At 41.7% G+C, this 26228-nt stretch overlaps 1 protein-coding gene across 1 annotated transcript in view; it reads left to right on the forward strand.

Moving 5' to 3' along the window:
• The window catches only part of STARD13 (StAR-related lipid transfer (START) domain containing 13), a 116118-nt gene that overhangs the window by 62081 nt on the left and 27809 nt on the right, over positions 1–26228 (forward strand). Inside the window, exons 2-3 of the mRNA XM_010134999.1 lie at positions 18166–18237; positions 20319–20400. Of these exons, the coding sequence (XP_010133301.1) occupies positions 18166–18237; positions 20319–20400 (154 nt within the window). The remainder of the gene's footprint in view (positions 1–18165; positions 18238–20318; positions 20401–26228) is intronic.

The raw sequence follows: 26228 nt of genomic DNA on the forward strand, positions 1-26228 counted from the left end.
GGAAAGAAAAGCTTTTTTTTGAGCAAATTATAAAAAACAGAAGTACATGGAGTTGTTTGTCAGCCTGAGATACTTAAAGAAAACCTGAATACCAGAATGTATAGTATCAACTGCAGGGGAAATCTTGGTAAGTGTAGCTTAATTCTGGTAAGTGAGATATACATATATCCTCCGGATATATGGTGAACTGATGAATAAGACACAGATGGGGTGAACAACTCAAGTACATACTGCCCTGCTTATGTTTGAGATTAGTGAATTTGGAGGTCAAGTAACTAATTCATTTGTGGAGGCAGTGCATACTGTTTGTGGTAAACACTGAGCACCGACACAGGAATATTCCTGCATAAATCTCAAATCCCTTTGCAAACATGCATACAGATCATTTACGCCATCACTGCAAATGGAGAAAATCAGGTGCAGATAGGTGACCTTAAATCACACAGTACATTAACAGGAGATGCCTCGAAGTATTTATTTCATCTCACTGGAAATATCACTAGCTTGACATGCCTGTTCTTCTCAATTCTCTGTATAGTCCCTAGACAAGAATGAGCATTTTCTGAGTATGAGTCTTTTTACCTCTTTTAGGCACTAACTTTAAAAAAAGGTAAATATTTTCACAGAAGTACCTTTTTCTCTGCATAGCCTTCATGAGCACCTGGGATGGATAGTTTCAATGTGAGATGATTCCCACCTTTTTTATCCAAAAATCCCCATGTGCATAAATAAATATTCTACACGGATGACAAAATGGCTGCTGTGAAAATAGGTCAACTAAACATTTAACAATATGCTTAATGCTAAGTTTCTGGTATGTCCTATGGAAGCCTGGTTTGTAAAACCAGTCCCTCTGCTGAGACTCTTACTGTTGTGTGGGACAAACAGGTCTGCTGCTGGCACAGCCTTAGGTCTAGTTCTCCTGACTGCTGTTGGTTTGAGACAAACATACAGCATTGTTCCCACATGGGTTTTTAGGTGTAGGAATACACTTCTGGTTGGAATTTCCTTTCTAAAGTCTGCTGAGAGTTCAAATGAGAGACAGATGAGTTTTTTCCTGTTCATTTAGAAGAAAAATGAAAACCATCATGAGAAACTTGAAAACTCCAGCACTCCCTGAAAATCCTCATCACAATAACATTTTCCTGGAAAAGTTCTTTCTAGAGGGATTTGAGCTTGCAGGTGATAAGCATTCATTATGTTTTTCTATCCCTGATGAGGAAAGGCCACCTCAGTAAACAATGAATGAAGGAAATACTTTGAAATACATTTAACAAATAGTAGCTTTGTAGACTCAGTTTTGAGCCAACAGAGCATCACAGCTATAATTTTCACCTTTTGGCAGTGTTGACTGCCGTGCATATCCTCCAGCACAAGTAAAATGGTGGAGTCCAGGCTGGTTTGTTTGGGTGTTTGTGTTTAAAGATGGAAGGTCTACCAGGAATGAAGGAACTGTAATTATCAGTACCCCAGTGTGATTCCTCAGTAGTAAGTGAGCTTTCAGATTATAAGGCAATGGCCACAAGATACCATGGGTCCTGGGTTTCTAACTGTAAAAAATTTCTGCAAAATACAGCCCATGTCCTAAATCAAAATATCTTTATCATGTGTTCAGTTTTAGCCAGTGGTTTCAGAGCAACATGTGGTTTCTTAAGATGGTTGTTTAAAATCTGTAACTTCCATTTTGTTGAGATTTCATTGTTGGATTTAGTCTTCTCCTCTTGAAAACTGAGTCAGGCAATTTACAGTGAAATCTATAGGAGAGACCCTCTTTTGTAGACAAATGCCTTCTTTCTCCTTCTGTTTCTGTCTGGAGAACCACTTATCTCATCATACTTCTGGCATATCTGAGGATAGACCCTGCCAAAAGCTGAAAGTGAAAAAAAAACCCATCAAAAAATGTCAGATTCTTAAAAGTGCAGACCAAGGTCAAGTCTAGAAAAAGGCTAGACTTGGGAAAATAAAGTACTTTGCCTTTTCCTTCAAAGCATACACAACCAATTTTCAATCTTTGTGTTTATCTGTATATCCCGTTACTATACCAAAAACGGCTCCTGTCTTCAACACATACATTCATTCTCCTGGCCTTGAGGGAACATAAAGCCAGAGCAACCCCTGGATTGTGCTCTCTGTGGAGCAAACCTGGAGACGGGGAAGGGCCCCAAGCTGATCCAGGAGGCAGCATAGCAGTCAGTGGGGAGCTTCCAGCTGGAGTGGTTCTGGGTGGCCTAGTGCCCATGGGGACGGCTCCCATCTGGCACTGAAGGAAGAAGGTGTCCTAACACTCTCCTTCTTGACAAGGGCAGATGCTGTTTGCTTTCTCTGAGACTAAAAGGAAATTTTGACCAACAAATTGAACCTGAGGCCCCAAGATTTTGATAGCAGCTGTCTCTCATCTCCTCTTTAAACAGGGTATTTTAATGTTCTGCAGAATTACAGTGCAAGGCACGCTGCCTTCCATCTCCTTAATCCTCTGTAAATTTACTTCTAACAGCTACTGCCAAAATACAGTATGGCAATCGCACAGCAAATGCTTCTTCAGTGGTGAGCACAAAGCAGCTTCTGTTCAGGGGGGATATGTTGCAAGCCCATGAGTGACACATTGTGAGTGCTGAAGATTATGAAGCATATTCTGAAACTGAGCAACGCTTCATTTTTCAGAAATAGTCACACTGCTTCTGTCATTCTGCTTGGCAAACGTGTGTACGCAGAACCTGGTGCATCCACGTAGCACATGTTAACAACCAACCAAGTGCTAAACCAATGGTGTGCCAGCAGAGTTCAGAGGAAATATTTCAAGCATGCACTTCAACACACTTCTTGGGTTTTATAGAAACCCATGATCTCTGTTTGCTTATTTTTGCTTCACTAGCCTCTCTCTTGGACTAAACTGACCTCAAACTATAGCATGGAGGTACATTCACAGTCTCCTGGTGAATGCTCAGGTCATGGCTTAGGACAACTCGTAACTTCCAAGTGGGAAATGTCTGTTGGAAGGGCAAGTGTCTTGTGTCTGTCTATGGCCGCATGCTCCTGTGAAATAAATAAGTCTAGAACTCAGCTGAGGGTTGAACTGAATCCTTAATAGCACTTAAAAAACTCTCCTATTTGATATTCAGGCCACATAAAAGAAGGAAAACCACCTCCTGCAAGGCAGCTATGTGGTCCTCATGTACTTGGAGCATGTTTTTGAGCATAGTACACACACTTCAGTATATCAAGCCTCACAGTTTTCCTTCCTAAGGAAGGAAGAACATTTTTCCCTTTTTTAACTGAAGTTTAAGTGTTAAGTCTTATTTGCCACCAGAAGCCTAGCTGAGCAAGGAATTAGTCGTTTGCCTTCCAAATTTTTAGCTGGTAGCACTGTCTAGTGACCAAACCATCTTTACCCAGTCAGGCAAGTAATAATGCAGATGAGTGGGAATGTGCTCTCCAGCAATCAGAGCAAAGGGACTCCGTCTGTGAGATGTCAACTGGAACTGTCCAACTGTTTTCCCACCAACTATTAGAAGATTAAGAAATAATGGAAATTCAGCCAGAAAGTTAACAAGTGAAAGGGACTGTATTTGACTGACACTTACAGAGTCAACCCTCCTGTTATCCAGCTAGAGACATCGACATGAAAACCGTATGTTCGTGCTTTGGTGGCTTTGTTGCCTCCCGCTGTCTTCCCCCAGGCCCCCTCTCCTGTACTGGCAGGGAGCAGGCACTGGTAGGTCTCCAGCCTTCCTGTTGTCTTCTTCCAGGGTAATATATGCCACACAGCCGAAGGGCAGCCGCCAGCTTTACAGAGTGATAACTGCAAACGCCTAACTTACCTAAGCTCTTTTTTGCTATTTGATAAAAGAGCAATTTATGTCTTTCCTGCTTGTAGCAGCTAGCTAAAAATAGCAGTAAAAAGTGTAGAGTGTTGTTAGTCCTGAGTAGTGCGCTAATTAGTTCTTTGCTAACTCTGCTTTATTGCCGGCAATGATTATTGTTGAGTAATTACAGGGTTCCTGAGAATCTGGCTTCCATTTGCTCTGTAGTGTAACAAGGGTAAGGAAATGAGAAGTGTCGGTACTATGGATACCCAGTGTTGTTTCTGCCACAGCAGAATTTTGTATTATAGGGAGCGGTTATTATGCACAATGGTTTTCAGAGTTGGAAACAAACCTATGTGAGCTGCAGAATGGAAAACTGGTATTTTCAGTACATTGAAAGTCTGTTCTCTGCTTGAAGGAGCACATAAAACACCCACGGCCTTCTATAAAAAAATGTGTGGAAAGGAAACTAGAGACTTCAGCCAAAATGATAAAAATAATAACTGTACCAACATAGCCAAGTTGTCTGTTCCTTCCCCCCTCCAGTAGACATGAATAAATGTTTATGTACAACTATCATGTAGGAATTGCTTTAGCCTGATTTCTGCACTCTGCTCCGTAGCTGTGTGGACTGCGGCTTTCATTGGAAAGGGATCTGAACAAAAAACTCCGGTGATTTGTGTGAAGAAAAGTCCTGGGAATATTTTAGTTCAGATATCCAAAACACTTCAGTTCATCGGTAAAACTTGGTAATCTTCCCTTTGGGTTTTCAAAGTGAATTTGGATGTGTGTGTGTCAAAGTGTATAGAAAATGTCTGCATCCACCTGGTAGTAGAAGGCACAGTCGGGTGAATCAGAATCCAAGGTGCTTGAGGAGGCAGATGAGAGTTAAATATCTGCAAATATCTTCAAATATCTGCACCCTACCAACTAGGAAATTTAAATATCCTTAAAATTCTGGCCTTTGAGTACACCGCTGTTGTAGAAAGTTATCTGTATCTATGCAGTAAAACTAAACAAAATTCCCGTCGTGATGGGTGATGGAAACTGTCTAAACAGCTGTCTGAACAGTAGCTCCACTGCTGCTGTAAAAAAAAGAACCTTTAATTTGACTTTCCCACATTTAGTACTCTTTTTGTGTTGGTGAGAAGTGTTTGGAAGGCACTTTTGTAAAAATGGGTTCCTTTGTGAAAACAGAGCAAGGAAAGGTTTTCTTTTTTTTAGTAAGTGAGTAACTGTTTATTTTAAACTCTTTGTTTTTCTCATGACTCTATAAGGATCAACATACAGCCATGTAATTAGTGGCTCTGCACTAGGTCTCGCTGAAACATACACTCATTGTGACTCCACTGTTCTTGCAGCACTGCACAGTGAAAGCAGAAGGTAAAATGTAGTTCACAATAACTTATTTACCTGTATGCTATTTCTTCAATCTCTGAAATAATGTCCGTAAGTAGTAGAACCATCAAACCATGGTGGTCGTCTGGTCCCACCCCTGCTCATGGCAGAGCCAGCTGATCACATCACATCTGGCACTGACATAGGATCAACTCAACTCCAAAAAGGAAGACGGACCAAGATCAGAATATCCCCTTAAAGAAAATAATATTTGTGCATAGTATTAATTTACTGATTTTTCATTTCTTCATACAGTCATAAGAAGACATCCTGGCAACTCTCATTATTAATATTCTTGTAGTAAATAGCAGCTGGAAAGAAGTGTTAAACAGATAATGAGTGTTTGACATTTAATCCTCTCAGAAATAATTATAATAATAAAACCTAGATATCCACAAATTATGTTAACCTTCATTTTATAAATGATTTTTCACTGCGATCTCGAGGCATGATGAAATGTTAATAATGTTGATATACTTCAGTTATAATAATTATGATGTGGTTGTGAATCAGAAGGTGCTTTCCTGTACTTTCAGAATAAAGCCAGCCCTTCTGTCACTGGATTTTATGAAGATAACAACTTCTTCCAAACTGTGTGAACAAGTGACATTCTGTTGTTCTGTGTTTTCAAAGAAATAGACAGGGCATCTTTCTCAATGGCCCTTTCACGGAAGGAGCTAATAAGGAAGCAGTGGTATCTAAGTGCAGATCTGCTTGCAGAACACTGCTGATAGCAGCCGATAATACTGGTAAAGCCAGGTGGGAGCTCAGCACTTTGCAGTGCATCTGCTGTGCACAAGCCACGCATTTGGACTTCTGTTTGAACATTTGAGCTCTTGAGTATGTGCTGTATCTTATCAATGTTTCTTGCACTACAAATTACTCAGCTCACACAGAAGTCCGTAAGAAAGTGCTTTAATCTTAATTTATGATAAACACGAACTGAGAAGTCTTTTTTATTAATACATCAAAGTATTATCTCCATGGGGAGTTACATTCATGTTAATGTTCATTGTTTGATAGAAATTCACAGCATGAAGACCACCTCCGATAGGTAGAGATTCTCTGATGTATATCTGATTGCCCACATGTAATTTAAACACCTACAGCACATGAAGTGTATAAACAAAGAATAATTAATATGTTGATAAGGAATTACGTTTTGTTCTACTTATCTGCATAATTCAGAGAGAAAGTTTACAATGACAACATCTATCTTTTGGGTTATTGTTTACATTTGCACTCAAATTATAACATGAAGAATTCTCATACATTCCGTAGTGTCTTTCATCTGATGAGCTCCTATTACTGCCTGACCAATTAACCTCATTACCACACACATGCAAACGACGTTGGTTATTGTGGAAAAACTAAGTGATGCACTGAAGTCTGAAACTTCACCTCCAGTTTAGGACACTGAAGCTTGAAAACCCTGACTTCCAAAGACATGAAATCTCTGTCTTTAGTTGAAGTTACAAGTACCCATAAGAACTGAAACGAATGCTCGGATCAGCACCCTCTTGGGAGCCCTCTGAGTGTCAGGCCATTCCAGAGACCTTGTGCATCTTGTATGTTGCTTGAATTAAAGCTGTTTGCAAATCTCCCCAAGCTTTGCAAGAGATGACATTTTTCAAAACCTTGCAAGGATGGAGCGTAGCTGCAGGTTGAATGTAGTGGGGTCTGTCTGCTGCATCCAGATTCAAACCAGATCTCAAGGGCAGAGTACCAGACAAAATACCTTGTGCAATTGATGTGTGCCGAAGAAACATACCTTGCGTACAGATTGAAGAATTTACTGCTCCTTTAATTAAAGCAGTAGCGAACTGATCAAAGACTTAGTCCAGGAACAAAGATAATAACACTTATAATTCCGAGTATAAAATTATGGCAAGCTTCCAGGAATGGTGCAGTTAGAATTGATACACATATACTTCCTGTTAGCTACACCTCTCCCTGGTGTTATGGCTACCCTTCCTGTGACTCTTTGGGTCTTAAAATCAATGGTGCTAGTCTTCCTCAAGAAGAAAAGGGATGTAGAGGAGTTACAGAGAGTCTTCATCTGAAATTCTCCACTAGAAGTATGAGGTTAGTGGTGGAAATATTTTCCGCCTCAGTGTTGGGTCTCTTTATGGTTATTTTCACACATTTCCTTAAACAGTCACAGAATCACAGAATGGTTGTGGTAAGGTCTCTCTGGAGGTCATTTTGTACAGAGCCCCTGCTCAAGCAGGGCAGCCTACAGCCAGCTGCCTGGGACCATGTGCAGATGGCTTTTAAGTATCTCCAAGGATGAAGGATTCACCACCTCCTCGAACAATATGTGACCACCTCAGCCATATTCACAGTAAAAAAGTGTTACCTGATGTTCAGACGAAGCCTCTCGTGTTGCAGTGTGTGTCTCTTACCTGTCACTGGGCACCACTGAGAAGATCCTGGATCTGTCCGCTTTGTACCCTCCCTTCAGATATTTATACTAATAGATGAGAATCCTCTGACATTTCTTTTCCCCAGGCTAAACAGTCTCAGCTCTCTCAGCCTATCCTCAGCTGTCAGATGCCTCAGTCCCTTAATCATCCTCATAGCCCTGTGCTGGACTCACTCCAGTAAATCTGTATCTTCATTTTACTGAGGACCCCAGAACTGGACCCAGCACAGCAGATGTTGCCTCACCGGTGCTGAGAGGTAGAATCACCTCCCTTGACTTGCTGGCAACACCTCCTAATGCAGATCAGCATGCTGTCTGCCTTCCTTGCCAGAAGAGCACACTGCTACCTTATGTTCAGGATGGTGTCCACCAAACCCCGGATCCTTTCTCGCAAAGCTCCTTTGCAGCCTGTGGGCCGCTCGCTCTTTCACTCTTCAAAAATAGTGATCCAACATGATGGATACAACGTGAATGTATAACATGAACATATAACATGAATAGGTACATACAGCTACAATTCAACGACTGCGTCTTAATATCTGTTAGTTATGGATCTGTCAATGGTCCATTGTAAAAATCACTTTGTAGTACATCTGGGTGGCAAGTGAGCATATGCTCAAACGTTTTCTAAATACCAGCTAGACTGAACAATATGAGCTTTGGGTCTTCAAGTCACTCTTCAGTCCATGATACGTAGACGTTTAGATGCTGCCTAGATCTCTTAACATGGGAACCCAAAGGCAGAAACTCATAAAATAAGAGTCTGTTTTCAAAATTTGGCCTATAGTAACTCTAGGAATCACTAGAAGTTTTGGGATTGTTATGCCTTTACCTGTTTGATTATTTTCTTTCCCCATTAAAAATACAATATGTTTTGTATTAGAGCCCTTAAAGAGTAACATTTTCTGGACCTTTATCCAAACAGTGGATATACAATTTTTCAGTGGACATACAGTGCTCATGTATCAAAGCCCTCTTAATTCTCAGGTCAGCAGGGTTCAGCTTTTGAACAGCAGGCCAAATAGGTGGGGGGCAGTGTGGTACTGAAGAATGGGTGGGTGGTACTCTGTCCTCTGAGTCTGTGCTGAGCCAAGACTCATGGGGGCTGTTGGAAGGCAAGAAAAGGAATGTAAATCCTGATGGGAAAGGGGAAGGGTGTAGAAGGAACCAGGCTTTTAATCACTTCTTCCCATTAGCAATACCAGAATATTTTTCCTGAGACTAAAGGGAAGAGAGCCTGACACCCTTGTCAGCTCCCAATATAAATATATATGGTTTGAATTTTATCTATCTCATAAATCCCATTAGTAGTTTCAGCTGGGTAAAGTATTCTCCTTGTTTCTTGTCATAAACTGCTCCAGTGTTCTTTTATGCAGTCGCCACATTTCATCCTAATGCAGCTGCATTTCACCCAGGGATGAAGCGATCCCTATATATAACTTTCACATCAGTTTTTATAACCATTTAAAGTGCCTCAAGATCAGATGTGGGATGCAAGCTATTGTTTTATTAGTGTCATCACAAAGTGCTGCACTGTACAAATCAATTGTAAGCTAAGAAGAAAAATGGTTTTGAAGTCATACTTGAAGATAGGGAGAGATTTTGGGGGTTAGAAGGGATTTATAATCCTGTTTCAGGAATTTAAAAGGAAGATGACAAAAAGAGAAAAAAGAAAAAATTTAGCATGGGGTAAGGTTGTATAAACAAAGTGGACATGCAGGACTGTGGGTAGCAAAGTTGTCAGAGAAATGAATGGCAGAGTTAATTTTAAGTAACTTCAGAGTGGAAGACAGGGAAAGAAGAAGAGAAAGGGAAACCAGCAGTAAATAGAAATTATCATGATAAGCAGCAACCAAAGACCTCGAGAGAACACCTAAAGGAAGGCATGAATCTCGTTTTTATCACATATAACATGGTTGTGACTTTGCAGCATCAGTTGTTCTGTCTGAGACTTTCAGACGTTAAAGACAACTTTGTGTCTGAATCTCACTGGATTCTCATGTTTATGTGCCTGATTGTGCCGAACACCCTGCATCTCAGCAGAGGGAGTTCTTAGGAGTCTACATAATGGGAGAATTCCCTGGGGAACCAATTTTATGCTGAAGACTCTTACGGATGGTGATGGCTGCCTTGAAGGCTAATTACTCTGAATTGGGAGTCCCTCAGGTTATTTCTTGCTCCTGAGGTCTTTATGTGTTCCTGTATTTTGTTGTATCAGCCAGCTCTGATAAGATCTAGACATAAAAAATATTAATATAAACACTGTTCCCAGATCTGTCAAGTTTCATGCCTGATGAACCTGCTATGAATCTCAGGCCTATGAGTTTTACCAGTAATCCATGGATTTAGGAAAGCAATTCGGCATAATCCGTTCACCCAAACGGGACATAGGTTCCTAACTGCTTGCTGGAACAACACACCTTTCTTCTTGGAAAATGCAGCCTTGCTCAAGATAAAAGGCTGACAAGAAGTATCCCAGCTGGGCTGTGCAGAATTTGGTTGCAGTAGGAAACAAAACAATTGTCATAGTCATTGAAAGGAACATTTTTATATGGTCCCGGAGTATATCTGAGCAATAGAAATGTCAGTAGCCCAGAAGGAAAAGTTATATAAGGGGTCATCTAACTGGAAAAATATAATTTCATAACACTGTCTTTAGATTGGTTTCATTTATTCCATTCTGGAGAATCCTTTTCCAAATTGGTGGTGGTAGCAGTGAGTAGTCAGATAAAACTCCAGCTCAGTTTTGAGCCTGCTCATCTCCTAATCCCAGTGTCCTTTGGCAATGAATATTAAAGATTGTATTAAAAAAAAAAACTTTATCAGTTCAGATTGCCTTCCTTGTTTTTTATTCCTCCCTTTTCATTAATCTCCCTGTCCTTGTGCTGCAAGGTAGAGTGAATAGAAATTCCCCATTTCCTATTTTTGTGTTACCCCTTTTATCATAAACCTTCCTTATTCATCTTCTCTCCAAGGTAAACAGTCCCCATCTTTTAATCTCTCGGTATATGAGATTTTTTTTTCATGTCCATCGTGCTTCTCACTTTGAACCTTTCTAAGAAGTCAGGCATGAACGGACATCATCTGACTATTATTCACCAAGTGTAACGAATGACACATAAAGAAACTACTCATGAGCTTGAAAGGATATTTTTCTATTGACATTTGAATTATATTTAGCCAAAGTAGTTTAAAGGGTCCATATTTTATTGTATTATTACTAGTAGTCCAGCATTCTGCAAAAGCTTAAGATCTATTAAAAGAACACTTTGACAGCTTTATTTGTTCCTTGCTTGCAAAACATAACCTTGCCTCTAGTAGTAATTATATGGCATGATATAAAATAATTCCAATGAAATTCCATTTTTGAAAACCTTATTATCAGGATTTATTGAAGAGTATGCTCCATAGTGTATTGAAATCATATCACATTTATGATATATTTGTAGTATAAATATGAATTTTACAGGTGCATGGTGCAATTACCTTTCCATTATTGGAATTCTTCTGGAAAAGTCCTACAGAGTGAAAGGGAATGGGGTAAACCGTTCTCTCACATGGAGTTCTGAGGAAATTATGCTAAAAGCCTAAATAATTTCAGAGACACCGATACCCTTTGCACAAAAATTTATGCCATCCTGTAAATAAAACTTTAGAATTTTCCCTTTTAAAGAATTCTGGTGGGTACAATGCAGCATGAAATGTTACAGAAAATTGTATCTGTCTTTATTAAATTGCATGGGACTTTTTCCCTGGGGAGTATGAGAAGTTTTGTGTTTTTTCATGATGTACACCAACCTGCTTGCAGTAGTGAAGCAAGATGATAGTCTAGGAGTTAAAGGTATTAACCGTGCCTTGCAAGCTGGAGATGTGAGCCTCTGTTTTGCTGTGAATTTCCTGTGTGATCTTGGAAAGTCATCTTTTCTCGTATTTACAGGTATTCCCTGTTCTTTAGAATTTAGCACCTTGACCCTACTGTAGTCTAATTTCTTAGTTCCAAAGTAGCTTTGCAAATGCCATTCGGTGAAAACCTTGCAGCCTTTAGTGCTGCATAGTAGCTGAATGACAATGGGGCGATGGGTTTAGGTATCAGAAATTAGGAATTTGGTCTATCCAGACTAGATTTCTAAGGGTATTAGTAACTGAGGAGTCACAAAGTCTTATTTTTACAGACAGTTAAAGGAGCCAGGCATCTGATTCCCACCAACCTTATCTCTAACCTGCTTAGGTACATCTGAAGTGCTTTAAATCCCCATCTGTAAAACCCGTTACACAGATAATTATCCCAAAGACTATGAGATGATGTAGAGGCAGGAGAGTAAGGGCAGCCATTGAAGTGTCTCAGACTGTGCTGCAAGAAGAAGCTGAAACACGCTAAACATGTTCTCACGCAGCTTCAGGGAGAGTAATGGCAGCCATTGAAGTGTCTCAGACTGTGCTGCAAGAAGAAGCTGAAACACGCTAAACATGTTCTCACGCAGCTTCAGTCTGAACTGAACCTTCCTACAGATTCCCTCTGCCTCAAGAGTGCTCTTCTAAGAAGACATCAAGGTGGTGATATGGCTTACTGGTGACATGGCAGGTGTATGGGGCACAAGGGATGCATAAAGACAGCCAGGCAAGGCTGAAGCTCTCCCACGCAGTGTCTACAGCTGCCTTGATCTTGCCTCAGGTGTAGGACATGATCAATGTTTCCTCCCCAGAAGTATTCTCTGGTTCTCTGGTTCACCTTTCACACAGGTCTGCAGCAGCTCCTGAGCGTAAAAGGTGTAATTAAACCCAAGGTTGAGCTGAGCCCTAAAACTGACCTTAAAATGCCAGATAGGTGTTGATCTAGATGATGCAGTACAAACCGTCATCCCAACAGTTTTCCTCCTCTTGGAAGAGAGAGTAAGACAAAGACCAGAAGTTCATGTAAGGCATAGCACCAGACTAACCACCTGCAAACCCTGTGAACTGTAACTAAGCTGTTACTCTACTCCCAGGCAACTCTTCCAAGAGTGAGACCTCTTCTATGTAACAGGCTGGCTTGGGATGGCCACTGGAGCTCACTGATGTGGCTGCATAGTAAAATGCACCCCTTTCCAATGACTTGATTAATCATTTTCTGTAACACATACAGATATTTTGCCTTAATTCTAGTAAATTAGATTTAAGTGGTGAGCAACATAGGGGGAACAAAAAAGTGAGCATAAACAGTGATATGTTACAGACAGATGAATAATGAAGGTTATCACATAAAGTTGACTTAAACACAATAAATATGGTAATTATTTACCTTACTTATCGTAGTTGCTGGTTTTTTCACTGCATTGTGCAAAGGGCTATCTGAATCTTAAATAAAAATATAGTTTAAAAAAAGAGAGAAACACCAAAACAGAAGATAGAAGAGACAGAGCGAGAGTGGCAGAAAGGCAGAATCAAATTCTGGTGTCTAGATGGGAAAAAGGAAATTACTGTATTAGCTAGGTTTTAGCACTGATATTCATGGACAGTGATAAGGTTCCAAGCTAGACAATTAATTTCCTTTTTTTTTTTTTTGACAGAACAATTTTCTTCGAACAACTTCTGGACGGTTCTTCTGCGTGAGGAAGGACTGTTCCAGTGGTTTGCTTTGCTTGGCCTCGTTAAAATGTAGCTAATGTGAATTAAACAGGACTCTTAGAGGGTCGTGGTCAGTTTGCTAATCCCACAGCAAAGCATTTCCAGTTTTGGAGGGTTCATTTTCTGCCAGCTTAGAGGGTTGAGCTACATCTCTGAAAGGTTAGCCAGGAGCTGGTACGGCATGAAGGGAAGGAGAAGGAGCCAGCTGGCGTAGGGTAGGCAAGTCGGGATGCCCCATTTGGTGGCAGCTAGCTGCTAGAGTCTTCCTCTGATGTTGGGCACCATCACAGAAGTTTGTGAAGAATCAGAGAACGTGTTGAAAAAGAGAGAAAGACTGCAAGCTACTGTTTCAATTTCAGCCCCAGAATAGCCAGAGCACCCACATGGTCTATGGGAGAAAAGGTAAAACCTGCTTAATACTAGAGGTGGGCTCAAAGCCAAGTCCCAGCTGTGCTCTGAACATCTGTCATGTTCTTGGGTGAACCTCCCTTATTTCACCCTACTTACATCCAAAGAAAATAAATAAATGGATCAGAGATTTGAACTGCAGTCTCTATTGTGCAATATGTGCTTTGGGCTACTGTATGAGTTTCTTTGATAAACAGTTAATTTAAGACACAGTGGGACTGTATTAAAACTTAAGGAGGAAAGATTAAGCCACAATCCCATAGGGGATAAAAAAAAAAAAAAAAGATGGCTTGGCTGATCAAAAAGGTGTGTGACAAGATTTTAAGTTGCTGCTTACATATGGGTGCTGAAAGGTTTTGGTGAAGTAGAGGCGACTTCTGGGGGGCCTCTTGGGTGAGCTGTGAGGAAGGTCAGCAGCAGCTTCTGTGCACAGGGAACTATGGACATACCTGCTGGGAAGAGCTGGTAGATGAGGGAGATATGGAGGCCAGGAGGAGATCATCACCCTGATCTGCCCAGAAATGTGGCTTTCGTGTTTGTGGATCTCAATTGTAATTCTACTAGTTGAAAAGTGAAATGGAAAAAGATGTTTTCTTGTCAAACTTCAACTAAAAGTTGAAAAAAAAAAAAACCCTGAGAATTCAAATACCATGAGACATACTGATGCTTGTCAATGTTTGTGACTGAATTACCATCTAGCCTTAATAATTAATGATTGTTATTAACTGCTGTCCAAGCAAGTGGAAAGCCAAAGGTAAATTATTTCTGACTTTTCTCCCATCAGCAGAGCACAGCAGTAGTGCGTAAAGAAAAACCCATCATCAGGTGCCCTGGGGTGAGCAGACTTTTGGTCACACCAAGAGAGGTGCTGGTTGTGGGTTTGTGGTGGCTCATGTGCTTCTGGGAGGAGCTGTGGTTCCTGCCAGCCTTGAGAACAAAACTACAAGCCATGCCCTCTCTAAAAAGCACTCTTCTTAGCATGGGACACCTTCCTTGTGCAGCTGACAAGCTGCCTTGGAGCCGCCTTTCAACACATGTAGTTCTGAGGTCCTTCAGGATTGTACCAAGATAGTGCAGCTGCTGCAAGCTGGTTCAGACCCCCTGCAATAGCCTGAATGTGGGAACAGACCTGGGCCAACACTGCCAAAAGTATTTCTGCAGCCCTTCATTGACAGCTTCAGCATGGTGCTGTACTCATCCCTCTCGAGGAAGTCTTCACTGATGTTTAACTAGCAAGTAATAAAAAGCAAGTATTAGAGTATGTGCACAGAAAAAAGAGGTTAAAAACTGAGCATCTCAAATTATATTTTAATCATTACAATATCCAATAATTAAAGCATCTGTATTGCATTCTGAACTATGACTTGGATTACATGCCCAGAGCGAGATAATAGAAATCACCTTTGGTGAGTGCTTTAAGTGAATCCTTAGTTGTGCCTTTTCACCTGAACTGTAAGAGCAGCCAAGAGAGGAGTGGCTGGAACAGGTGCCTTTAGCCAGCGGAAGTATACTCATATGAGCAAAGGCGTATTTCTGTCTGGGCCAGCAGCATATTTAACCTGTCCCCTTCTGCTGTCTTCTGAATAAGACCAAAAAGGAAAGAGAGGTGTGGAGGGAACTGGTCGCTGATATGTGTCCAAGACCTAGTACCCTGGAAGCTGACTTAGCAAATCTTGTTCATGGCTGAAACTGTTTGTTTGAGGTGATCATTCAGAAAATGAGAATACTCGTCAAAGATACCTTCATGGAGGCGACAGAGTCAAAGTTTTGAAGGCAGACGTTAATCAGTCAGTCATTTTTGACTGGTTGCAATTTGTTGCAAAAAAGACAAGACAAAACAAAACAAAGCCAAGCCTCAAAAAAGGGTGAGACTTACTTCCTTGGTTATTCCCGGAAATTATTCACCCATTGCAACTTGAGATTTTTTATGTCTCACTTGGGCTGTAGGAAGACGCCTCAGCAAGCTCCTCTGAGCAGCCAACTGCAAAACCCACTGAAATAGGAGAAGCGTATAAGAGCATTAAATGGTAGCATTCTCTATCACCCACAGGCTGTGTTAGTTGTGCTTCTAGACCAGATGAAGCTAGAATACACATACAGCTGTTCTGAGTTGTAAAATACATTCTGAAATGGGATTGATTCATCTGTGTTTCATGAAATTAAATTAAGCAAAAGAAAAAAGTATGAAGACTTGTCTTTTTTCCAAGCATTTCATAAAAGTATTCAGTCTCACTGGAACATAATAGAGATGTGCTTTCAGCGCACAGATGTGCAGTAGAGAGAGCCACGTTTTATGTGAGCTGCTCGTTCTTTTGTGCAGTGTAAAGAACTGAATGTACTTTCATACTCCTTTTCTGGCCTTGACATGAACTGATGTCAAAGCAAATGAAGACCCAGTGGTAAATCCTTTCCAGCACTGCTAATGATTGAAGCCATTGCAGAGCTTTTACTGGTTGTCTAATCATCTTTGGTAATTGGGCTTTTGATATGTAGACCTTGTATTTTGAATTTTGAGTTCTACAACAAAGTATGCTGGCATGACTGGGTATTTAGAGGAGCAGAAAGGTGTGTGAGTCACATACTGCAGAGTATATTCAAAGCAGGTTTTGTGGTGAGCTTCAGTGGGTAAAGTTATTAGGGGTATAAAGAGTAAACAAAATTACATGGGGAAAAATACACACCAGCAACTCCAATCTGTAAAAATGCACTTTGCTAGAAAACAGATTTACAACTGGATTTTTTTTGTTATTGTTGTTGGTTTTGCATGCAAGGTAGAACATGCAGAAGAGAAAATGAGCCTGGTTTTCTTTTTCCAGTTCCATTGCTTTTTATATTTAGGGTTTTGTATTATGGCTGCCTCGATTTTACAACCACAAATGTGCCAAAAGCCTTGACTGGATCGTTCAGGTTGAATAATAAGCAAGATAAAATGTCTACTTTCTTCAACACCTGCAAACACAGTTCCTTCGTGTTTTGCAAATGTAAGAGGTGCAGATACGTGTTTTGACTTTGATCTTGTAAACCGAAACCGTTCAAGTGGTAGATCCTGATCTAGATCTGGGCAGCAAGGAGGTGTTGCCCAGGCTTCCCCAGAAACCCACATTTATCTGGGTGCACCTCTATTTTCGGTTGTTCCTCCAGCTGCTCTGGGAGCAGCTGCATGTGCAGGCAGTGCAGTTCCTGGGCAGAGCTGGATCTGGCACACAGCTTCCCATAGAAGGAACCTGTGGAGCTTGGTAGGAATTGAGGCACCCTACTGTGAACCTGCATCAGTCATCTCAGAGGTTGGGTGCAAAACCATGTGTGTGACTGCTGGAGTACACGAAGTCTGTTTCACTAGAGACACTTAAAAATTTATCCTCTGGTTTTCTGTAGCTGACATTTACTTTCTGCTGCTTTAGTAATTGCACAGGGTGGATCTGCCTCTCCTGTGCAAAAAGCTTTAGGTCTTATGTAGCCCCCCTCTTAAGTGATCTTCTTCTATTCTTTCATGCTCACGTATCCCTACTGTCACCCCCAAAATAAGGAGGGACTAGTCTTTTGTCCAGCTGATGATTCCTCCTCCTCTTCCATAGGGGTAGGGTGTATCTTATGCAGTGAAAGCTATTTGAAAGGGAAAACCTTGTCCAGCATCAGCTGTGTCCATACTCAAAATAGTAGAAGGCCAAGGATGAAATGACACAGACTGATTCCTCTCCTCACTGCTTAGTACTAGCCTTCTCAAAAAAAAAAAAAAAAATTGTCTTGATAAATAACTGAAACAGTCCAAAACAGGCCTGGAAGTGGATTAAAATTGCAGAGTGACCAGTTTGGGGCCCAGTGCTTGAAGCTACTGCCTGTGTCTATTTTATTTAGCTGCACAGACATATTCATAGGTGTTTGTCCTCTCTCTGTTAGCAGCCCCAAGAGAAAAGTATTGTCAGGAGTTGATTCATCCCACCTGTTTTAGACACTACTTTAAGGTGAAGTGACTTTTGGAAGTAACTGTCTCTCTATTGACTGTGAAGTGAGTCTATATAACGGAGTTCAAATGGCTGAAGGTAGAGAGGGTGCGTCCTACCTGTGCAATTGTCCCTCCAGTAACATCAGACCTGCACTGGGGTTTTCCTGGCAGAGATTTCAGTGTCTTTAACATGGGGTTTTCTTCTGCAAGAAATGTCAGAGCGGGAGAAAACACAGTGCATGCTTCTTGTCACCCCATTTCCACCTTGCTTCATCTTCGCCTCTCCCCAAGAACTTACTGTTGGGGAAGGATGGGACACAGGACCAACATCAGCTGCTTCATGGAGATGATTAAACACTTCATTCCAGTCACCAAGCATCTGTGCAAACCTCAGGGTCCTGTGGAGGCAGGTAGATTTCTTTGAGGGACTCTTATTTTCTGTTGGTATTAAAAAAATACATCAGAGTGATGACAGTACTTTTAAGCCACAGACAGCTATTACTAAGTCTCTTTGCTGTTTCCTTATAATTAAAAGAACTTCTAATAACAAAGAGTGAACTTTTGTCTTTTCTCTTTCTACTCAGAGATCGAAGCAAAGGAAGCGTGTGACTGGTTACGTGCAGCTGGATTTCCCCAATATGCTCAGTTCTACGAGGGTAAGTAGGTTTTTCTCTTCTTTGCGTGGTACTGAAAGTGCACTGGGCCCATGCCAGGAGAGCTTGCAGCTGGCCAACTCGACATTTGACTGAGTTATGACCATGGCTGGCTGCTTCACAAAGCCTCAGCTGCTGGAGTCATATCAGTGCCTAAAGAAAAGTAAGATTCTTGCCCTTGTAGCCATAGGAAATGAGAAAACAGAGAGACGTAGTTTGTGTAAATTTCAAAGGTTAACAAAACCAAGTTCGAAGAATCCAAATATATAGGTCTCTTTTTTAAAAAAACTTTCTGAACTGTGTCTAAAATAAGATTGAAAGCACTGAAAGTTGCTGGAAATTACAATCTTAATGAAAATAAGATTGAAAACTGTGCAAAGATACCAAAAGTGAATAATTTGAACTGTGTTTTTGAACACTTGCAAAGAAAGAACAGAGAGTATTTTGGTGCTAACTCTAGGCAAATAGCCATGTCCCCTTCCTAGCTGTAAAGTTTGTGCTCAGGGAAGCTGCGTCCCAGAGGGCAGAGCAAGTGGTTGCGCCGCTGCTGCATTCAGGAGCCATTTGGGGACTGAGGCTGGGTTTTTCCTGCTCTCCTTAGCTCTGTGCTGAGAGGGAAAGTGCAGCTGATCCTCGTTTTTCCCAGACTGAATATTCTGTCTGCCAGAGACACAGAGCCAGCTCAGGCGCACTTGGGCTGATTAGCTGAAGCGCAGCTCTGCCAAATGCCACTGGACACCTTCCAGGGTCAGCTTGGGTCTGGAGGCAGCACAGCTCCACGCATATAACAATGGCCAAGAAACCTTGCAGATCAGAGCTAGCACTGCAGAGAGCCAGCCATCCCCTCACATGGGGCTGAGAGCAGTGGGGACCATGTTGCCAAGGACACCTCCATAGCTTCTGATGGCCAGCAGGTCCCTCAAGGCTCAGGTGCTGGCTAGCTCCTGATGAGCTGCTCAGGTGACCAAGACCTAGGAGCACCATGCAGTGATGCTTAGGTGGCTCTGCAGGAGCAAGACAGGCTCCGTCATGATCCCAGGAACTAGGACTAATAAGGCTGCCAGACCAAAGCTGGCATAGATATGTGTCTACCACAATACCTACTACAATACTACTGGGTGCCCAGTAGTACTTTTGTGACTGCCTCGTAATCTGAGTATCTCAGGTACCAACTTGCCCAGAGAAAGGAGAGCCCACTACCTGTCGAACTCAAAGGGATGTTCCCTCCAAAAACAACCTGTGCTGGGTTCCCACAGTTTCCGTACAGTCAATATGCACTCTAGATAGTCTGCATCTCTAAAAACAAGGTTCTTTTTACAGGCATCTATTATGTCAGTGTTAAGCACTAGTGTCTGAAAATACTGGCTGCAGTTCCTATATCCCAGCATCCTGCTGTGGTACCTAAGCATGGCAGAGCAGTCTGGAGAGCAGCCACAGCGCTGGAACCCATCCCACTGTTACGAAGCCCACTAATGTGTTGCAGACATGTCACTTTTCATTACAAATGTCAGCTTCCAGCACACCAGTCTGGCGTTTCAGCTAATATTGGGGCTTATAATTCAGCTCATTTTTTTTGTCTCTGTTACTTGAGTAACCCTTTGTCTGAAATCATTATTATTGGGACCTGTATTAAAAGCAAAAAGCACAGAACATTTCTGTTCCATAGGAAAAGTTTGTCTAGCAAATAACTCATTAAGTCACTGTAATGGCAATGGAGAACCTTGTTGCTCATGTGGAGAAAGAAAGCATGTTGGTAATTCCCTGATCTCATTAATGTGTGCTAGGCAATAGAAAGAACATCTAACAATTGTGTATATCTTGTTAAAGCCAAAATGGAATAATCTTGCTCTCTCTTTGATGCACAGGACATTCAACTATACCTTTAACATAAAAGAAGATTTTTTAAAAAAATGACTGAAAGGGACTGAAGGGGCCACAGATTCAGCTGGAACAGAACCAGAGCTGAGTGAAATCAGCCATACTAGATTTCAGTGACCAAGCACATGCAAAGCATTTTAGATGTAGAAAACGTATTCTCATTTGAAAAACAAGCACTCATCTTAATATTGTGTCTCCTCTTACAGATTCCCAGTTTCCCATTGACATTGCTGCAGTAAAGAAAGATCATGATTTTCTTGACAAGGACCTTGTAGAACCTCTTTGCAGGTAAGCAACACCAAAAGTTTCTTTTCTGGTAGTTTAAAAACATAACATATTGTTAGCATAGCAGTGGAAGCAGCAGCTGCTGCGATGTTTGCTTGTCCATGTGAACTAAGCAATGATATCTATAATGCTACCATTCTAAATTAATTTCTCTTATGGAAAATCCTGGAGTAGGACACCACTACACTCATAGAAAACATTACATGATTGGAGCAGACCCAAATCCAGTGGATTTAAAACGCCTGCCTTTTAAGAAAGAACTAGCAGTAGTACAAGCAATCCCTGAATAAAGGAGAGTCACGTTTGAGTTGCACATTAATAACTCATGTCCAATCACAGCAGAAAACATGAAACTTCATTACACAGAATTCAACAAGTATTTTTCCTGGCAGCAAACGTGGTTTTCATGCTGCTGTGATTCCCTTGGTACTCTCCTTTTGGCCCCAGTCACAGAAGTGGGACCAGAACCCCACAGAACTATAGCTGCTACAACTTACACTGGTTTGCCCCTCCCAGAGGGCTTGTGTTTGCTGTTTAACTAGCTTTTTATACTCCGCTTGTGATGAATATATTGTATTACATTACTCAAGTACTCTCCCCCAGGACTCAAGAAGCATCAATTCCGTGGTAGTTTTGCAAAACCACATTGCAGAGGCATTGTTCCCCTCTTCTTTTCTCCTGTGCTTAGCTCAAGCTGGATTCTGCTCTTCAGCAAGGACAAAGGAGCATCTTGGCCCTTAACCAAGCAGGCTTTATTACGTGTTATGGAAACTTTCACAACACCAACATCAAGATAATTGGACAAAACTCTATTTCCCCTTCTGCAACTGTGGCCAAAGTCATTAGAGAGTATATGCTGTAGCAGTGCATATCGTACTGTGCATTGCAGGGATTCATCAGTGGATGGAGATGGAGAACCACGGAGAGGGTTTCTGAGAACCATAGAAAATAGGGCTGGCAGAGAGTTCATCTTAGTCCGTCTCTCCATCCCGGGAGATACCCTCCTTCCTGGAGGATCCAGGTAATTCCCAGGTGTGGCTGTCAGAACACTTTCCTAAAACTGCCTTGCTCAAGCCAGACCTATTGCTTCTCATTTTGTCTCTTACAGATATGAGGAATAGAATATTTTCTCTGTGTAGTAACCTTTTTGTCTGAAGACAAATCAGTGGGATTTATCCTACTGATCCAGACCTTGATCCTTCAGTGACTGCTCTCAGGGATGCCAGGGAGCAGAATAATTGCAGACTTGATCTACTGCAGTTCAGTATGGTCTGGTGGAGGGATTGCTATGCCCATGCATAGAGAAACTTTCTTTCCACACATTCATGCACCCCCCTGCTTCAGTTTGGCATGGTGAAAAACAAACTTTGTTGTAGTTTGGGAACTGGGAAGTGGTAGGAGATTGAGATCTCTTCCCCTCTGCTCTTTCCCGCGAAGCTGAAGGACCATACAAAAGTGCAAGTATGATGACTGTCCCTTCCCTCTTTCCTGTGCGAGCAAACGGTGAGGTGTAGTCATTGCATAGCTCTGTGATTCTCCCGTATTTCTCCTCTGAAATAGTTGGCAATGGTAGTACTTCAGTCACAGTCTCCAGGCATCCAGCACCTACACAGCTAAATGGGAACAGCTCACCTCTTCCTCCTCTGGCCCCTCTGTATTCTCATAGATACACCTACAACAATTACACTATGTTTATATATTTATGAGGATTTCTTGGTGAGCTGAACAGCTAAAGTCAGGAGTTTTTCCTCTTTTAATGAGAGATGAGGTTTTGGAAAATAAACTAGCAGCTGGAGAGATGCACTTATGACAAAATGCCTTCTATTAGCCTACATCAAGTGATACTGCTGAGACCTGTAGTACACAAGTGTAGACACAGATCTTTCCAAGTTATTTTATTCAAAAGGCACTACCTGTTGACTTACATTTTTGTTGGCAGTTTTAAAACTGTTTAGATCTAAAGAAGTAGTAACACCTGATATACTAGCCAGGTAGAAATACAAGTATTATGTACAGGTTGTTTTCAGATTGCAAACTTTTAATTTGCTGTAACTCGGCAGCTCCAAACATTTAGCTGAGACCAACCTGTAACAAGCAGTAGTGCCAAATGTCAAGATCTGTGTTCATCAGAAACAGTAAACAGTGTCAGCCACTGCCCCCAGAACCACCTTTGTTACTGTATTAGCTATCAAACCAACATCTTCCAAGTTTTTCACTGTACTGGAAATCCTTACAGCTAGGCTGACCAGTGTGGTTTTTTTACCCTTGCTTTGCTCTGTGGTGGCATTACCACAAGGTCCATGCCAGTGTATCATACAAGAGCCACAGGCTGTGATGAGCTTTCATGAAAGAAAAAGCTAAAAAAATATTGGTTATTATTTCTGTGTGCACCAGTTCCCAGGTCAGGAGGCAAACTTCCGTCTTTCAAACACCCAAAACTGCCTTCAAACCTATGTATGACCAAACCTTCACACTGACTAATAGTGCATTCAGCCTTCAGTACTGAACAAAATGGGTTTCTCATTTCTATTCGGAGATAATTTTAAGGCTGGAATGCCAGAGTGGATAATCGGTTTGAGCAGAGTTTTAGCTCTGAACAGTAATAGTTCTAGCATAAACACTGAATTTCTCTGCTCTTGTGGGTTGAAATCAGACCCCTAATGTCATTTTATAATCGGTTTTCTTGCAGTATACAAGACAACATGAGGCACAAGAGCAGAGGAACTTTTTCTCTTTTTTAAGGCAGCTGGTAGTATTTTAGTCAGAAAGCCTAAGGCTCCCTCTTGTAAAAGATTTCAGTGACCTTTCTGAGATATTCTAACACTCCTGCTGTTTACAATATCATTTGAAAATTTGGCAGAGTAAAGACCAAATTTGAGGCTTTTGGGTAGAGGCGTATCTATCAAGAGATTCCACTCAGATTTTATTGAGTAACGAACAATAGAAAATTGTCATGCAATCTGCAAGCAGATGCTGTCAGCCTGCCAAAATAGTAACTGGTCATTAAAATTTTATAGCTGGATCTCTGTGTCATTTCCAAAATAGCACCAACCAACTCTGCTCTGGGAACTTTTATGGCCACTGTGATAAGAAGGTGAGAAGGAAAAGCCAAGCCATGGTGTACTTTTTGTATTCACATAAATGCAGTGACTAAGAATGTAAAGAACAAGTATGTACGTTTGATACATAGGCCCCTTAAACCAGGCTCCTAAAACTTGTACTGTGCCAAGCAACCGGCAGACATTTTTCCATAGCTATTGTCTCTTCAGAGCTTGTAAATAATCCAAAGGTCGCTGTATATGAGACACCCTACCATTAGAGTTTTGAAATGATGATTGTATAGTCGGTACCATCTGCTCAGTTACATCGCTCTAGGTGCTGTTAGGAGATAAGCCCAACTCTGCAAATGTAGTATAGAAAGCCCTGCTCTGAAGTCAGTAAAACGGCTCCCACTGACCTCAGGAAGAGTTGACTCGCCTCATGTGAGCATGTAGCCTGTAAGGTAACTCACTCAGCTGCAGCCATGATAAAGAGATAGGACTGGAAAACTGTCTTTACACACAAAATTAGTGGAGCGGGAATGTGCTATTGCAAGCTTTGCACACCAGACCTGACAGTACTGGAAGGACCCTTATTCAGTGTTCAGACCTCAGCACAGCCCAGCACAAGGAGCTGGATGTTCTTTTCCCAAATTCAACTGCATCAGAAGGATCCATCTAGATGTGTGTATGCAACACTTAAACTTGGCTAGAAATAATGATAAGACAAAGAAACAGTGTTGTGTTTTCCTCAGAGGGGAGTTTATGGAAACATATAATGTGTTTTCCTGGTCAAGACCCTTAAGAGAGGACATGTGCAGATCTGCCAAGGTAGGAGACACCATGCTGTCTGTGCTAGCCTTCCCTATGGTGCCTCCTCCTGCATGACTGGCTGGTGCCTCTGGCTGCATTCCTCACCAGCTGCTTGGAAGCAGCTGCAGAACAGGTCTGGGGGAATGCATGGAGCTCCGAGTCACTTCAAAGTAGTCTTCCTAATATCTGGATGGCTCTTCAAGCAGGACAACAGGTCCCTCACAACATTTTCCAGCTGATCGGATCCTGCATTGCTACAAGCTTATACTTACTTGTAAACACTGCTTAGTGCTGTACAGGATGTGAAAGTCAGAGATTTTCTGCTTCTGAAGAACTTCCATCTTAAGTGTTCATAATTACGGCACTGGAGTTGGGATTCAGAGCCCTAAATAGCTGTGCCTGTTGCCATCTTAGATCTCCTAAGATATCTCACTCTGAGATCTCCATGGGCTGGCTGGACCAAGAGGACCTGCAGCAGCTGAAGGCCAGGCTTGGTACTCTGGGGGTTCTAAAACAGCACCAGATTTGGGCAACTGAATCACTCTGCTGATGTTTAAGTATTGTTTCAAAGGACGCTTTTCAGCACCGAGAGGATGCTTCACCATCGAGACAAGGGTTAAACCATAGGAGTAGTGTTTACCTGTGATGGCCTGGATAAGAAAGAAAATTAACTTCAGTGAAGCACTTGCTATAGTAAATGTTTTGCAGCCATTCCCTGAACACTGCAGAGCTTTCCAGACACTCACTCAATGTATCCTAGACAATTTGGGGTTTATATAGCCACTGGTCTTTTGTTTATTTAATGTGTTTTTCCCTGCCTTTTCTCAAGTCCAGATTTTGTGTTTCGTTAATGGTACAAACAGGCAGTCTTTTCCCGTGTTTTTAAGCAGTGATGTGAAAGCATAGTGCTCCTCTCACTTTGACTGGGACGTTGGTGACAGCCTCTTGTAGCCAGAGCCTTCTATTTTTTGTTTTCTGATAGATTTGCTGAAGACTTTGCTGTCAGTCATCTAACGGCTTTAAGCAAATGAGAAAACCTTTCCACCACTTCTGGCACATCAACAAGGCAAAAAGAAGTTGAAAGAGACTGGCTTTGATTTGAGTTGTTAGTACCAGGCAAGCTCACAAATATGATCATTAGTTCTCTAATTTCACTGGCAAGTCTTTCCACAGCACTGGAACAGCCCCAGAAAGCGTGCCAATGTTTTGTAGATGAGTGAATTTAAAACCTGAGGTTGGGCTCCTGGCACTCGGTAAAAAGCAGTTTTGTTTTTGATGGAGCAGGTTCTTCACAGCAAAGCCAGGTTAGAAAGCAGCCAGGACAATGGTGTGGCTTCCTAAGGCTCCAGTTTCAGTAATAATACTCACTTTTCTAGAGATGACCTCTCAGGCCCTGCTGAAATGATCTCTCTTGGATGTTGTTAGCTTTCTGCATCTTTCCACACTGAAGAAGCAGCTCGTCTTCATAGGAATGCCTTGACACTTTCTGCAGTCAGCCAGACATGTACAGAGGTACCTGGGTGCAAACAGAAAGGGTACATTAAGGGCTGTTTCTTCCTTGTCTTCCCACTCCCGAAGTGTGCAGCTTGCTCCGTGTATTTTGGAAGACAAGCAACACCACAGTGAATGGAAGGAGCCCTGGTCTCTGTATTTAAAATATTTTCTTTTACATCTTCTCCTTAAAACTGCAAATAGGCAGTAAGTATGGAGGTTTTTCATAAACTATTGAGGCAGCAGTTGCAGAGGTCACCTGCCAGGGGCTGGTGTGGAGACAGACCTCTTTCTCAGGAGAGTTTCTTCAGCGCCTGTTCTTGTGGAGGTGAGAGAGGTAGAGTTGATGGCTTGGTTCTCAGAGTCAATATGCAGCTTGAAAGGAGGGAGCGGTTTCTCAGGATTTCTGGGCATGAATTTAGCTGACACCTGTCTCCTGGTCAGCCTTGCAGGACATGTTTAGGTCAAGGAAGCAGGGAGACTTCCCCA

The sequence above is a fragment of the Buceros rhinoceros genome, unplaced genomic scaffold, assembly GCF_000710305.1.
Source record: "Buceros rhinoceros silvestris isolate BGI_N320 unplaced genomic scaffold, ASM71030v1 scaffold10754, whole genome shotgun sequence".
Lineage (NCBI taxonomy): Eukaryota > Metazoa > Chordata > Aves > Bucerotiformes > Bucerotidae > Buceros > Buceros rhinoceros.